Raw genomic sequence first — 15,830 nt, forward strand, 5'->3', positions numbered from 1 at the left:
TGGTCTATATATGGAAGTAGTGTTACTGAATGTCTCGCTGTTTCTTGCGAGAGTTTCATTTGCCCTTGGTGTCCTTCACACTGAGCAGAAAGCGTTTTCTCTCCCACATGCAGGAGACTGCTGACCTATAGATGGACAGACCCCTTCATGAGGGAATTTGTATCTGCACCTGTAACACAATCTCTGTGTGCGTCATTCAGGTGTCTGTTTCGGCGCCATTGCAATAATGTTCATCTGTTGATTCAGTGTTGTCTTGAGTTTTTCTGTTGTGGTGACTTACAGGCCCACTGCCATGGTGGTGCAGGTGTGTGCTATTTCTGTAGCAGTTTCTATTTTAGCGTGATTGATTTGCATCCTGCACTTTCCTTTGCTCTCTTGCTCTTATTCACTTGCCTTTAACTTCACACTTGCCTGATCGGAATGTTCCTCTTCTTTTAGGCTCAGTCCTGCCTAGATTCCCTGTTCCCTTTGTGTTTACAGCTAGAAGAAGGCAACAGTGAGCAGACACACACCTGTAAAGTGACAGTATCTTCTGGTAGTAGCAGGGCTTCACACCCAGCTCTGAAGGAGGGAGAGCTAGGTCTAAGAATGCTGGATCAGGGCCGGCCCGAGCTGTGGGCTGGGCAGCGGTGTGGCTGACTAGGGCCCACAGCCATAGGGGTCCCACAGGCACTAGCTGCCTGCTTCCATCATAGAAAGGAATATCTTTTTCCAAGGCAGCTGTCCAACCTCCATGTACGAGGCTCGTCCCTTTTTGTTTGTCCAACTGAGCAAACGTGTCACCTCTCAGCCTCTTACTGGGACGCTCTCGAGACAAATACCCTCTCCCAGGGGCCCACTAGGCACTGCAGGCCTTGTAAGCACTGCTTTTCACTTGCTTTCTTAATGCAGAGCAGAGCATTTAAAGTGGGTGCGATTTACAATTCATGGCCTATTTAAGAGACTATTGGAAAGGATGAAAGGGCAAGTGAGTCATGAATATTTGCACAGGATGTGACAAGAGAGGTTGTCATCCTGGACACGGAGGGGTTATTTTCACTGGTTCAGGTCCTCTCCTCCTTACTCATGGCGAGGTGTTTTTAATTTATTTATTTCATTGGCGCTGCAAACCCGTAGGCCTCAGAGCGCTCCAAGAGAAGAGGATGAAGGAAGAGAAAAGCATCAGTGAAGTAAAGAGAACTTCTATTCGGGTAGATTAAACAGTAATGTATTTACATATTTCTTAAACATCGTGACCGATTGAGATGTTTGGCAGGACATTCCATTCAAGTGGAGCATTGAATTCAAAGCTGCAATCGCCGAAGTTTTTTAAACAAGTTTGCGGCTGCTTCAGCTGGATGGTGTCGGAGGAGCGTAGCACTCTACTGGATGATTTTCTCACCAATCTATTAGTGGCATAGTGTAGGGCATTTGAATTCTGGCATTTACAAGTGAGAGAGAGAGAGAGAGAGACAAATACCGCCCTAAGTGCTTCATTCTGAGAAGTTTGAAGTTGATTTAGGTTTCCTTGAGATGTACCAATTAATAAACTATTACAACAGTCCAATCGTGAATTTATTAATGAGGATGCCAAAAGAGATCTACTTTTAAGTGTGAGATATGGCCTGATCTGATGCAATAATTTGGTTACATGTCCACATGATGAGCGAACCTGAGAGACCTGTTTTTTCATTAGGAAGTTAGCATCCAACATCACTCCCAGGGTTTTCACTGATTTGCTCACAGGGATAATGTTACCCGCCACCACAAAAGATTCATACTGTTGGTTGAGGTTCTTTTTTTTCGAGGACCGGAGGCCATAATAAGCAGCTCTGTTTTAGAGTTATTAAGGGCTAGTGAATGGTGTGCCATCCAGGCTTGGATTTCAAGATAAACACGATTCACAGCTACTACATCCTCCTGATAATTTCCAGAGAGCTTGAATAGGATTTGGGTGGCATCTGCTTAATTTGCAAATTGAACACCCAGATCCTCAAGGAGATCAAGAAAAGGTCTGATGTAAATATTAAAAAGCAAGGGAGACAAGCATGAGCTCTGCGGAACACCACATGCGATGGGCGTATATTTAGCTTGAGCTCTTTCGACTGTAACTCTGGAAGATCTGGGACCCAGAAGGGGCGCAATCCATTTGGCTGCATTCTCAGAGCAATTGGAGAAATTAGCAGTTTATTATATAATAGATTATGGTTGATAATATCAAACGCTGCTGCTGAGAGCTCTAGTAGTAACGACAGTGCAGGATGCTTTCTTTCTATGATTACAATAATGTTTGATTTAAGGTCCAGAAGAGTGGTCTCAGTGCCATGCTGAGCAAGAAAACCCACTGATTTGGATTGAGGAGTTTATGTTCCTCAATACATTTCTGGAATTGTAAATAAACCACTCTAAGATTTTCAACAGATATGGAATGTTGGTAATGGGTCTGTAGTTCTTAGGGAAGGAGGGGTAAAGGTAGTCCATTTTCAAAAGAGGAGTCATCCATACCTCCTTCAGAGCTTCAGGTACTGCCCGACAGGAAAGAAGCATTGATAATTTTAGTGATCCAAGGTAACAAAATGTCCATGGATTCTTTAAATATATGAGGCGGGCAGGAGGGCCCTCGGCAGGATTATTCATATTAATAATAATCTTACTGAGTCTTGTTCGGTAGATATGGAATCCATATTTCGGAAGAATAACCGGGGAGATATTATATTGATGATCTTCTTCATTGATATAGTCTTTTTTGGTGTCAAGATTGGCTAGTTGATAGGGAATAACTAGACAATGGCAAGCTATTTTGTGCGTAAATTCATCCTGGATTTGTTGACACCAGATAGAGCCCTTAGAGATAGGAGGAAAGGAGGATGTATGATTTTCAAAATCTATACAAATTTTAAATAATTCTTTTGTGTTAGACTTAGCATTATCAATGCGGGCATTGGATGATTTTATTTTAGTCTCAATTATAACATTATCATACGTTTGGGCAGATTTTCTATATTCTTCCAGAGTAATTGGGCATGGGTTCTTCCTCCAGTCTCACTCATATGTTCTTTTTATTTTTCTTGCTTCCACAATCTCATCACAGAATCAGGTTTTATTGGTAGTGTCAGCTTTCATCATCTTAGTTTTTTCTGGAGCCAAAGTATTCATGGTGTCATTAGTGGCAGATGATAAATGACTGAATAGCTCAGGTGTGTAATCATATGACTCAATAGCACCCAATTTAATGGATACCAAAGAAGAGAAGGCAGTTGGTGTGACCTTTTTAATATTTCTACAGGTGATCACAGTCCTAGCATTGGTATCAAGTTTTAGTGGGGGGCTTGGCAATATAATCGTAGTATTAACAAAAAAATGATCCGACCAGGACACTGAAGGGTGCTAATAGAAAGATTCTGAACGTTATGTAATAGTATCCAATCCAGTGTATGGCCACCTTGATGCGTTGGTACCTTTACATGCCGGGTATAACCAATCGCTTCTAAACAGGATAGGAGGGAGGTGGCAAAGGTATCTGATGGGTCTTCAGCCCATACATTAAAATCATCCATAATGATGACTGGTGAATTCACTTTAGTAACGCTATTCAATACGCCTAGAAGTTGTTCTTCAAAGGAAGGAATACATTTGGGAGGTTTGTAGAGTATAATTAAAGCGAGAGAAATGTTAGGGTTCATTTTTATTTTAATCATGATGTATTCACAGCTATCCAATTGATGAATTTTGGGGTCATGACAATTAAAGTGTTCTTTCAGCATGATTGCTACTCCCCCCAATCTGTTTATCTTTACGAACAGCCCTGAAGATTTTATATCCAGGGGGCACGGCATTACACACGGTATCTGAGCTGAATCAGATAACCACGTTTCTGAGAGCGCTCACACATCAGGTTTCTGTGTACTTATGTGGTCAGCAATCTCAAAACCGTGTTTGACCAGAGAGCGTGTGTTTAATAAAGATAGAGCAATATGGATAGTGACAGATATGTTATAGTCATTAGCAGGGACGGAGCTAATAGTGCAATTAGCCTTACTAAGGGACAGTTCCTTTATAAAAGGAGGCTGAGAGTTTGGCACAAGTTCTAAGTCAATTGTAAAAGGTAGCATGTGATCAGAAGCAAAAAGCAAGCTTTCCTCCAGTTGCATCCTGGAGAGACATCAAAAGGGAATTTAACTTCCCATTATATCTTTGCGTATTAAAGACTCATATCATTTTCTGTAATATCCCTTATGTCACTATTTATGCGATTAAGGGGACCACACACATCTTTTGCCAGGCAGTAAAGGCATTTCTTTTATGGTTTCTTCACAGACTACTTAAACACTTGATTTGCCACATTCGTATTCACGACGCCCACATAGTTACTTACAGAGCATGGAGTGAAAGGAGAGAAATTGTACGAGAATATTAAAAACAGACATGCCCAGCAGGCGGTAAGCATGCCGCTCAGCTTCCTTTCAGTTGTTCATCCACAGCCTTCCCTTAGAGTTACTAATTGTATGACTTACTTGACAATCTCGGGAATAGTATAGCTTGTAGACAATATCCCACTTTGGTCACTTGAAGACAGAAGTTGTTTCTCCACAGTTATGCCATCAGGGTTCTGCAAGAGAATCACAAACAACGTTAGCAAACCTCCATGAATACGAGCGAGAGTGATAGGGTGTGTGTGTATTGTTTGTGTATGTGTGTGTGTGTATCAGTTCTCATTATTTTCCCATGTGACTGCTCCCATAAGCTCAGCAACAAGCATTTCTTACTTACAAGCTCTGACATCAAAGGGGGCAGGACCTTCAGGGCTAGAGGTCACTACTGTGTTAATGCAGCATCTTAGCTCACTCTAAACATGCCTCTCTCACAGAGATCTGTATGGTAGCTCCATAAGATGCCCCATTGACTTTCTCTACATATTCCTACTGGGAGTTTTTAGCTTCTTTTTTTGTTTTATTGTTATATGGTTATAAATATGCTTTAACAAAACTTCAATACATCAATTATATTAGTTAAAAAACAGTTTAAAAAAAACCAGTTAAAAGAGAAAATGATTACAAAGATTAGAATACAAACACATGTAGATCTAATTCCTGTGATACAATACATTAAAATACAGTCAATGAATAAAAATAAGCCATATAGTCAAATGTAACACTTCATATAAGATCAAGTGACGAGAGTGCATTATACCAGGGCTAAAGGTTCTAGCAACAAAGAGTCCAGGTAGTTAGTCACCGCGATCACAATGGCAGGGGTTCTACCCGAAAGCTGCCAGACAAATTCATAATCGGATAAGGCAAATAAATTTGCATAACTCTTAAAATGGATAAGTCTTTTAGCTGTTAGTGACGGGCAAGATGTAATGAAATGCTTTAGTGTTTTGATTTCATTCCCTGCCTGACAAAATCTGCAGCTACATAGGTCAGAATGAAACTTCCCATAACAGATCAAGATCTCCCTGGTTGGACGTAAGTTCCAGCGAAAACGCAGAAATGTACTTCTGGTTCTGATATGGGGATGTATTGTTAAATATGGAGCAAGAACACCAGCTTTTTTATAATCTCCACTTAGATGACTCAAGGACTTGAATGCATCTCCTCCATGCTAAGAGCCCAGTCATTGTGGCTTTTTCAACCACGGATGACCCAATTTGCTTGAGAAGGTAGTTGCAATAATTTAGAAACTTATTAACAAAGCAATCCCCCTTATTATCTAGGATAAAACATAAATCTACAAAGAGGGAGTCCTTAGGTGCGTTTAAAATGTTCTAATAAAAGTTTAGGAAAAATGTAGCCATTTCCAGCTGTCCCTTGCTTTAAGCGCATAGTTACCCAACTCATGCTGCATCAAAGCAAGAGGCGGACAATTCATTAACTGCAACAGCTTTTTCCAAGTAAGATTTTCCAAAGAATATAGAAAGTCTAATACCCAGAAATCCTGGATTTCCAACAAATATAAGATTTTTGGGACAATTTTCCATTCATAGAATTTCAAAGCAGGGACCAAGGAAAACTTACTGTATCTAATATCAGTGCTGCACAATTGGTTTAGCAATTTGGTCATCCAGGTTTTTAGCCAAACCTTAACAGGTTCTTTATTGGCCAAAATAGGGAAACCCAAATAAATAAAGTTATCCACCAACTCAATCAGAGTGGATTCAACGCGCCAAGTATCCTTTGGAGCGATCTTATGCAGAGTACATTGCATTACCTTTGTCTTTGCAGGATTTCGCTTCAGAGAATGTACATTAGCAAAGTTCAGAAATGCAGTGATCAGGCGCTGTATACTTATTTGAGTGGAGCCGAAACTAATCAAATCGGCTGCACAGGCCAATCACAAAACTTTCAGATTGCAGATTTTAGGGGAGACAAAAGCAGCAAGAGTCAAGGATTCACCAACATGAGACATGTGCAAATTAAAAAGGGTGATGCCAACCCGCAGCCTTGCCCCACACCCTGATATGTCTTGATTTTTTGAGATAGAGAACCCTGTTGGTCCAGTCTAACTTGGACATTTGAGCCTTCATAAAGACCAATGATAAGGTGCAACAAACCATCCGAAATTCCCCAGTTATTCAATTTGGTCCTTTAAAGGCCCGGTCAACCGTGCAAATGCAAAATAAAATGGAATCATACTTGGAAGACCATGCTTGATTAATAACACCTTTCAAAATAAAACCATTAATGCAAGTACCCAGGTGTTTACAGTACCCTGTCTGCCATTTTGAGATCCTCCCCTTATTCATTTGCCATGCCTCAAGATGCACCAAAAGCAAGGCCGAAAAGATCTTGCTGTCGGCATCAATGATGGCAATGGGTCGATAATTAAGAGGGTCGGATCTCCACCCAAATGCAAGACAAAGGCAGTAGACCAAGAGGCGGGAAACTGCTGAGATGAAACATTCGAATGGATTGTGCCCTCCCACGTATTCCTTATGTTTGATATTCCAATATCCAACTTGCTGCTTCGGAAATGTTTTTCCAGTAGAGGGAGCTGCGCGTCGATGCCTGTCGAGTCGATGTCCCTCGGAGGCCTCCGTCTCGAGGACAACGTCATCACCGGTATAAGTAGTCACGCACAGCGTCCATTGCTCAGTTCCATTTTGAAGTGTTAGACATTGTCCAGGATGAGAGGCCTACTACCCTTGAGAGAGCGCAGACTGCAATTACAAGGGAAGTTTTACTGCTGGGAAGGATGGGAGGGGCGAGAAGGAATATGTGGGAGGAACATCCAGTCGAAAGAACATTACCATGGGTAAGTAACTTGTTCTTCGAATGGATTGTGTCCTTCCACGTATTCCTTATCTTTGATAGACTCCCAAAGCAGTAATGTATATAGGAGGAGGGAGTAAACATTGTATTCTTTAATTATGCACAGAATGCAATACTGCCTTCCCGAATTTGGTTTCTTGGCTAGTGGAGGATCCAAATTATAGAACCTTGTAAAGGTGTGTGCAGACAACCATGTGGCAGCTGCACAAATGTCTTTTACTGGAACTCCCCTTTGAAGAGCTGACCAAGCCGCAATAGCCCTGGTTGAAAGAGCCCTCAGATGTTACGGAGGGTCTTTACCTGCCAGTTTATAACATTCTACAATAGTTAGAATGATCCATCTAGAAATGGTTTGTGATGGCTAGGCCCAGTTTATGACCTGTGTATCATACAAACAATTGGTCAGTCTTGCTAGTCTGCTAATATAGAAACTCAAAGCACGCTTTGGGTCAAGTCTCTGCAACCTTTCTTCCTCTTTCCCTGGATGAGGAGGAAGGTAGAAGGAAGGCATCCAGTTGAAAGAACGTTACCATGGATAAGTAACTGGTCAAATAAAGTTACCAGAATCATTGCCCATAACTCAGGTCAACCTATAAATATAAAATCGGAAAGCTTGTTTGGCCTACGGGCCCTTGAGGAGCTGATCTTCCTAATAATTTCCTCAATTTCTACTGAGTTAATTGGTAGGGTCCAGTCACTCCTAAGTTCTGACTCGAATTCCAAACAGGGTTTGTAGGCAGAGCAAAGTGGGTTGTGAGGTGGGACACCTAGGTCTTATCATGAAATAGGATTTAATGAACTTCCAAGTTTGGGCATCTCCAGACAGTTATATGTGATTTTACCAACCATAATTACAGAATGGTAAATTTAATCACCCCCTAAGCCCCTTGTTTTTTAACCTTTTAACGCCACCCTGACCCCATCCTGACCCATTATAACCCCCTTCCCCACTACCCTGTATTTATTTTATTAATGTTTGAGCTGTTTTTCAGTGTTATGGTCTGCTCTGAAATGTACCACTCTAAAATGACTGGATACCCTCCAGACCATTTATTACTTTCCAGTAAGCCCAGAACTTTTTATTTAATAGGATGGGAAGCATGTATTCCGACTCACGCTGACCTCTCAGAAAATGCTGACCTTTTAAACAATGTTTGTATGCAAGAAAAAGCTTAAGGATACACCTAGACTTTTCAAATATGTAAAATTCAGAAGATCTGACTGCAGCCCTCAGAATTCTTTTTTGGGCAGCAACCTCACCATCAAATAGGTGCACATGTTTCCTGCTCATGTCACTAGAGGTTGTTTTATGCATAAACAGGCTTTGATCAATTAGATACTTAACAGAATCCTCAAAATTGGCCACTGAAAAGCAATGATTGTGTGTTGGAATTGACATACATAGCGATGGTAGAATTAACTCTTGACACTGATGAAACATTTGAACTAATTCTGTTACCGGTCACATTCACTACAACCGTAACCCAATATCTCCCTCAGTGCATACCAATGGCGATCTTCAGACTTGAATTAGGACTTGTATCCCTAAAATCAATTGTGATGAAAACGAGAGCCGAGATGTACGGAAAGATGAGTAATAATCCTGCGAATTCACTTATGGCCTCCATTTATCAAGACATTTGTAAGGAGCCCACCAATTATCCCTTAAAACCGAAAATGGAATGTTTTTATAAGGAGATTTGTTGGACTCCCAGTCGGAGTGGAACCGGCGATTCAACGAAAAATTGCTTTGCCCGAATGGGTGGACCTCTGGGACTGGCTGGATAATTATGAGCATTTGGGCAAACTCAAAAAATATCAGTTCGTACTTTATATGCTGTACTCATTTAAGAACCCTCAGAACTACATGAACTTGAGCCCTTCCAGCAGACTCAGACGTGTTCTTCTCCTCTTGAGAATAGACCATCTACCCGTCCTGGCCAACAAAGGAAGTTATAACCAACTGTCCTCTACTGAAAGATTTTGCCAGGTGTGCAAAAAATGTTGCAATTATTGAAATAGCAAAACACCTACTGACTGCATGTCCTTCTTTGTTAAAATGATATTGCTTGTACTATGGCAATCATGTCCACGACCTGGAATCTGTCGAGGAACTTATGTTTTGGTATTGTTTTGTTAATTCACACAGTCTAAAAGTATACATGGCAATGTATAGCATATGCTCAGGATCGAAACATTGTTGGGCATTTCTATCTAAGACAATTGTATTTGCTCATAGTGACATTTCTTATTTTTACTTGCTCTCTTCTCTTGAATCTCATTAACATTATTCTTCATTTATCTAGCTTTATTTGTGTTACATCATCCTTTAGATTTTTACTTTTCCTCGTTAACATTGTTCATTATTTATTACTATCACTGTCCTATCAAGCTGCTGAGTAACTTCACGAAGTGAACTAGTATTTTATCGTCAATGACATACCCACTAAATACTCGATTTTATCTTTGAGAAATATGTGATAACTAATTTGTGCGTTATGTCTTTGTCAAATTTGCTAAAAGTTATGGTTCTTTTTTTATAAATATGTGAAAAGTTTATACATAAACTGTATCACATTATTAATAAATTAATAAATTAAGTAAACCAATATCGAGCCAATAATTGCCTGGGCAATCATGGCACTGCTCTATTTAAAGAGAACAGGACAAATCAGTCCAAACAATCTGAGATAATATGAACAGCTGGAGACAGTGCTACTGATGTAAGGCCTCACTGTCAAATGCGCATTTAGGTATACCCCCAAAGTTTTAACGTTATTAGATACCCTAATGCATGTACCAGCAATATCAAACTTATTATAATCAAGGCCCAGTTTTTTCAAACGAGAAGGAGTCCACACTATAAACAGTTCCGTCTTTGTCTCATTCAGCGCCAGGGAAATATGCGCCTTGCAGCCTTGGATGAGTGTATATGTTTGATTAATCAGCTCTACATGTACAGCATAGTCATCTGAAATATAAAGAATGGCTTCTGTGTCATCAGCAAAGTTTGTATACATAATGTCCTTTCATCCAGGAGGACGAACAACGGTTTGGTGATGAGATTTTATAAGGTGGGTGAACGGCCCTAGGGAACCCCATACTTTTTCCCAACCGGGTTAGCAGTGCTCTCATCGCTGAAGACCCTGGCTAGTCAACCTGACAGAAATGAGGCACGCCAAGCTGCCACTTCAGGAGAGAAGTAAGCACTTTTATGGAGCCTCTCAACCAAGAAATCATGATTTACCAGATCTAAAGCGGCAGAGAGATCCGGGGGGTGGGAGAGCAACTCCACCATTATACATGAATTTAAGTAGACTGGATTTGAAGTCTAACATAACGGTTTCAGTACCATGTACATATCTAAAGCCGGACTGCCTTATACCCAACAAGGCACATTTCTCAAGATCTTTCAGTAGCTGCAGATAGGCTACTGTATCGAGGATTGTAAGCAGAAACGGCACATTCGTATTAGGCATGTAATCTGTGGGTACTGATGGATGAAGAGATTACTTGCCTATTACGACTGATGGATAAAGAGATTACTTCTTCAGCAAGGGCGTTATCCGAGCCTCTTTGATCGAACACAGGACAATCCCAGAGGTGAACGAAGAGTTGATACACTTAGTCAACAGTGGGATGGGATCAAAGGCACAATCAATGATAAGTACTGAAGGACAGCTGTCGACTTTACATGTAGTAGGTTTACGGGTTGCTAGTGTCTCAGCTATTTCCTCCTTGGTCACTGAGGAGAAAGAAAAGGCCAGCTAAAGACATTATAAGATGATTGAATCGCTAAAGTACATGACAGAGCAGACTTCTTAACCACAATATCAGATTTCAACTTTAGGATTTTACCCATATGTCTGCCCTGGATAATATTACACCACTCCCGAGTTCTTTTGTATTGATACTACAGGTATTCAAGATTCAATGAAGTTCATAATAGTTTCTTTATAATCATTGGCTGATGACAGATAGAGTTCCTTATTACTCGTAATAGGTGATATTTAGCAGAGCCCACATGCTTTTCTACTCGCTTCCTTGAGTGTTTTAAGATGTTCAGTAAACCACCGGTTCTTAGACGTGGAGATGGTAACCTAACCATGCAAGGCCTTTCAGGTGCAAGAGTGTTTTTCTGTTGACTGTAGTAAAAGGTGATACGGATCAGCAAGCTGCTGAGGTGTAGACAACTTAGCTAGCTCTAGAGGTGGAGTGAAGATGAGTGGTATCATAGAAGTTTTTTAAGGTTACGAACATTACGCATAGTGACACACCTTTTGATCAATTGAGGTCTTACCTTAGTATTCTTTACAGAAAGTACAAAAGAGACGAATGATCATACCAAGTGCAGGGTGTAATAACTGGTGTGGAGATGTAAACATTATGTGCTCCAATCCAGTTCAAGGTATTGCTCTCCCTGTGAGTAAGACCAAGGGGGGCGAACATACATCCACATGTGTCAAGGGATTGGACCAGCGCTGTGGCAGATGTATCAGAAGAATTGCCAAGCCAGTAATTTAAGTCACCAACCAGTACAGCATTGGAGGTGGATTTCAATAATGTAAGGAGTGTTGTCGTACTCTGTGACTCAACAAACGGCATCACATTGTGCAGCGATATAATATTAGAAGATTATAGGTGGTGCAGTGGTCAGATGACATTTTTAAAGGCAGTAATTTGCATCCATCTGACTTTCTATTTCAGTCTCACGTAGGTTCAAAGAATCTGAGAATATATCTGCTACTCCCCTCCTTTTCCATCAGGCCTATCCTTCGTAATTATCCAATAACCTGATGGAGTTGCTTAGGCTAAAAGAGGGCCTGCATCATCATGCAACCAGGTCTCTGTCACAAATAAAATATCAACGTTGTTCTCTAGAATGTAGTCAGCAAATTGTATGGCGTGCTTCAAAGGTGACCGTGTATTAATAAGAGTGCAGCAAATCTGCCGAACATTATTACTCGTCCCATGATTTATCTGAGGAACAGGGACAGATATATTGGCATCCATAGATGCATCTATGTCTGCTTGTTTGTGAAGTGGATGCTACTGAGTGGAGGAGGGAGTAGTAGTGTGGATGAGGGAGTAGTATTGTGGAGAAGGGTATAGTTGTGACAAGGTGGGACTAGTAGTGGGGAGGAGGCAGTAGTGTGGAGTAGGGAGTAATAGTGTGGAGTATAGATTAGTAGTTGAGTGGGAGCAGCGGTAGTTGGGGAAGGAGGAATAACATCAAAGGGTGGTGGCAAGACCCAGGAGGAGTGAAACGTCGAAAGGACAGAAGAATTGAGGTAGGGAGTAATAATGTTGAGTAGAGATTAGTAGTTGAGTGGAAGGAGCGGTAGTTGGGGAAGGAGGAATAACATCAAAGGCTGGAGGCAACACCTAGGAGGAGTGAAACGTCGAAAGGACAGAAGAATTGAAGCAGAGTTGAGTCGAAGAGAGCAGAGGCAAGGTTGGAGCCCGTGGCGGAGTTAAGTGAAATTAGCCATTCAGTCTTCAGGAACGCACTGCTAGCAGGAGATTGAACTAGACATTTGGGGTCAACCTTCTGTACCTTCTAACAAGACGTCACGTGGAAGTTCGACACTATAGAGAGGCACGGTAATAGGTCCCACAAAACCTTCAATTTGTATTTGTTTATTATTTATATCGCGCCCCAAACCCTGAGGTAACTGGGCACTTGAGAAACTTAGTGGTTACAGACGTGGTGAAGAAAAGCACATTACATTACAATCAAGTTTGGAGACACCGAGTGGGACCCTCATTACAGATGGGTCAGACAACAGGACATAATGTACAATACAGCAAGAGATAATGTATAATAGTATAAGGGACCCGGAGACAGTGAACAAATGCATAAATAGGAAGAGGTTGGATCAACATAATGGTGACATCTTAGTGGGGAGGCTCTTTGCACAGCCAGTTTTTTATTTTGGCTTTGAAGGAGAGGAAGGAGGGTTCTTGTCTGAGAGGGATGGAGATAGAGTTCCATCGTTTAGCAGCTTGGACTGGGAAGCTGGCTCCTCTGGCTGTTTTTAGGTTGAATCTTGGTACCACAAGGTTGTGGGAGTGTAATTATCTGGTGGTGCGAGCTGGTTGGTGTTTACAAATGTTGTTGGACAGATATTTCCGGGCTGACTTTGTGAGACATTTGTGCGTGATAGCCAAGGTGCATAGTGTGATTCTGTCACGGATGGGCAACCAGTTGGCGTAGTGTGTGTGAGTAGATATACGCAGGATCTGGGAAGACTAAGTGCTGCTCTCAGGGAATTATTCTGGAGTACCTGGAGTCTGTTTAGATTGTGTTCAGAGGAACCAAGGAAAAGTGTGTTGCAGTAGTTGAGTTTAGACAGTGCAAGTGCTCTAGCTAACGTTAGGCAGCTGCTTGTAGATAAGTACGATTTACAGCTGTAGATCAGTTTGTTAGTATAGGCCATGGAGGATGCCACCCTGCTGTCTTGTTTTTTGAGGGAAAGTGTAGAGTCAAGGTAGACACCCAATGTTTTTATCTCTTTAGAAACATTGATTATGTTACCGTCAATGACGAACGATGAATACCTGGTGTCAAGTACCTACGATGATTGACTCAGTCTTGTCGTCATTGAGGCATAGACTGTTGGTGGCCATCCAAGCTTGGATTTCAAGATAAATATCGTTCAGTAGTTTTGAATCAGGGTCGTAACAACCTGTGAGGGGGATGAGGACTTGAGTGCCATCTGCATAGTTGGTGTAGATGACACCCAAGTTGTCCAGCCGGTCGAATAGTAGCTTTGTAAATATATTGTATAGTGGGGGTGACACACAGGATCCCTGAGGGACACCACAGAGTATGAGTGTGGGGTCTGCTGAAGCTGAGGGGGAGAAGACTCTGGTGGTCCAATTAGAGAGGAAGGATTTAACCCAGTCAGAAGCATTAGTGGGAAATGCTGCAGCTGTATTGAGGTGGTTGGTGAGAATTTGGTGGTTGACAAGGTCAAACGCTGCAGATAAATTGAGGGGTAGGAGGATCGCTAATTTACCTTTGTCCTTCGCCTCATCCATTTGGATCTTGAGGTCTAGAAGGGCTGTCTCAGTTCCATGTCTGGGTCTGAAGCCCGATTGTCTAAGACCAAGGAGTTAATCCTGCCTACGTACACCTTCTTGCAACAAGCGCCTCAATGCCTTTGGGCTGCAGTGCGCTCTACAAATGTAAAAAATAAATAAATTAATTAATTAATTCTCCTCTAGATGCTTCTGTATTTGCAGGTAAGCCACCCGATCCAGGATTTTTAAAAGGAACGGGACGGTGGTGATGGGCCTATAGTTAGTAGGGACATTAGGAACAAGGTTGTTTTTTTTAAGAGAGGCATATCCAAGGCTTCCTTGAGATTGTTGAGTACCTAATTGGAAGAAAAGGAAGAATTTATCAGAGTGGCGAAGAAGGGGGCTAGGTTTTTTCGCTCCCACTTTAATGATGGTAGCTGGGCAGATATACCCTTGGCAGTGGGAGGTTTTTAGACTTTTTATGTTTTCTTCAACTTCCTTTGATGTTACTTGTGAGAAAGTGAAGGGTTTGCAAGATTGTGGACTTTTTGCTGGGTCGGAAGCGGGCTGGGAACTGCTGGTGAGAGTTGTCTTTTTAGCTTCAATCTTGTTTTGGAGTAGAGTGATTTCTGGATTTTAGTCCACCACTCTGCGTCTTTTATGCGGTCTTGTGAGGGCGGTGCTGAAAAGTTCCTTAGAACTGGATTCGGCATTGTGGATTCTGGAGTTATAAGCTTCTTTTTTTGCAGGAAGGATAGCCGCTTTATAGATAACGGAGGCTGACGTAAATGCGGTTTTGTTGGTGATGGAAGGTGATTTACGGTAGGTGAATTCCACTGATCTTTTTGGTGTTTCTAAGGCTTTTTAGTTCGGGGGTGAACCACTTGTTGAGGTGTGCGATGGGTTTGGCTTTCCTAGGTTTAAGAGGAGCTTCTGTATCTAATGGTGATTTAAGAATATTGTACAGATCTACCAATTTGAGGGGGTTGAGGTTGCCGTATAAACGCCCTTGAACTACATCTGAAACTGGGAGTGATTCTTGAGCCATCTGTTACGACATCTGAAACATTAGACTCTTGGGTAACCACCCGTATAGTAGCTTGGTGGATGGAAATAGAGTTGGCATTCCTAAACCTGGATCCGGTACCCAAAGAAGCAGAGTACTCCTCAAAACAGAGTCAGACAACCACCCTGTACAGATCCCATTAACTGAAGAAATCATTGTCCTGGTTGGAGGGCCCAGCAGACGCTTATTAGACACGATATGAGAAGCTCGAGAGAAGACCAGTCAGTGGAGGAGAACGTAAGCTATAGCAAGTGGGCTACCACATCTTCCCTGGGGTAAGGTATTCAGACAGTGTAGGAACCCTATCAGCTCAGATGAGGAAGAAGTTCCACTTCTTCACTACCAGTCCCAGTCGCCCTGTAACTGTTGGCAACCAAAACCCCAAGACCCCGACCAGACAAGATTGCCCTTTGTGTGGGCACTGGTGGATAACCAACTAGTCATCAGTTGATAGCATCAAGAAACTTTATTGGCCCTGCAAGGAATTT

General features: G+C 41.8%; 1 protein-coding gene across 2 annotated transcripts in view; it reads right to left on the reverse strand.

Annotated features, from left to right (window-relative positions):
* Positions 1 to 15,830, reverse strand: part of LOC138447868 (complement C3-like) — a 1,306,650-nt gene that overhangs the window by 1,173,947 nt on the left and 116,873 nt on the right. For both annotated transcript variants that reach the window (XM_069604330.1, XM_069604329.1), the window contains exon 5: positions 4,494 to 4,588. In XM_069604330.1, coding sequence (XP_069460431.1) covers positions 4,494 to 4,588 — 95 coding nt within the window. The remainder of the gene's footprint in view (positions 1 to 4,493; positions 4,589 to 15,830) is intronic.

Source organism: Ambystoma mexicanum, chromosome 3q (genome assembly GCF_040938575.1).
Source record: "Ambystoma mexicanum isolate Mex_15411 chromosome 3q, UKY_AmexF1_1, whole genome shotgun sequence".
In the NCBI taxonomy this organism is placed as follows: Eukaryota; Metazoa; Chordata; class Amphibia; order Caudata; family Ambystomatidae; genus Ambystoma; species Ambystoma mexicanum.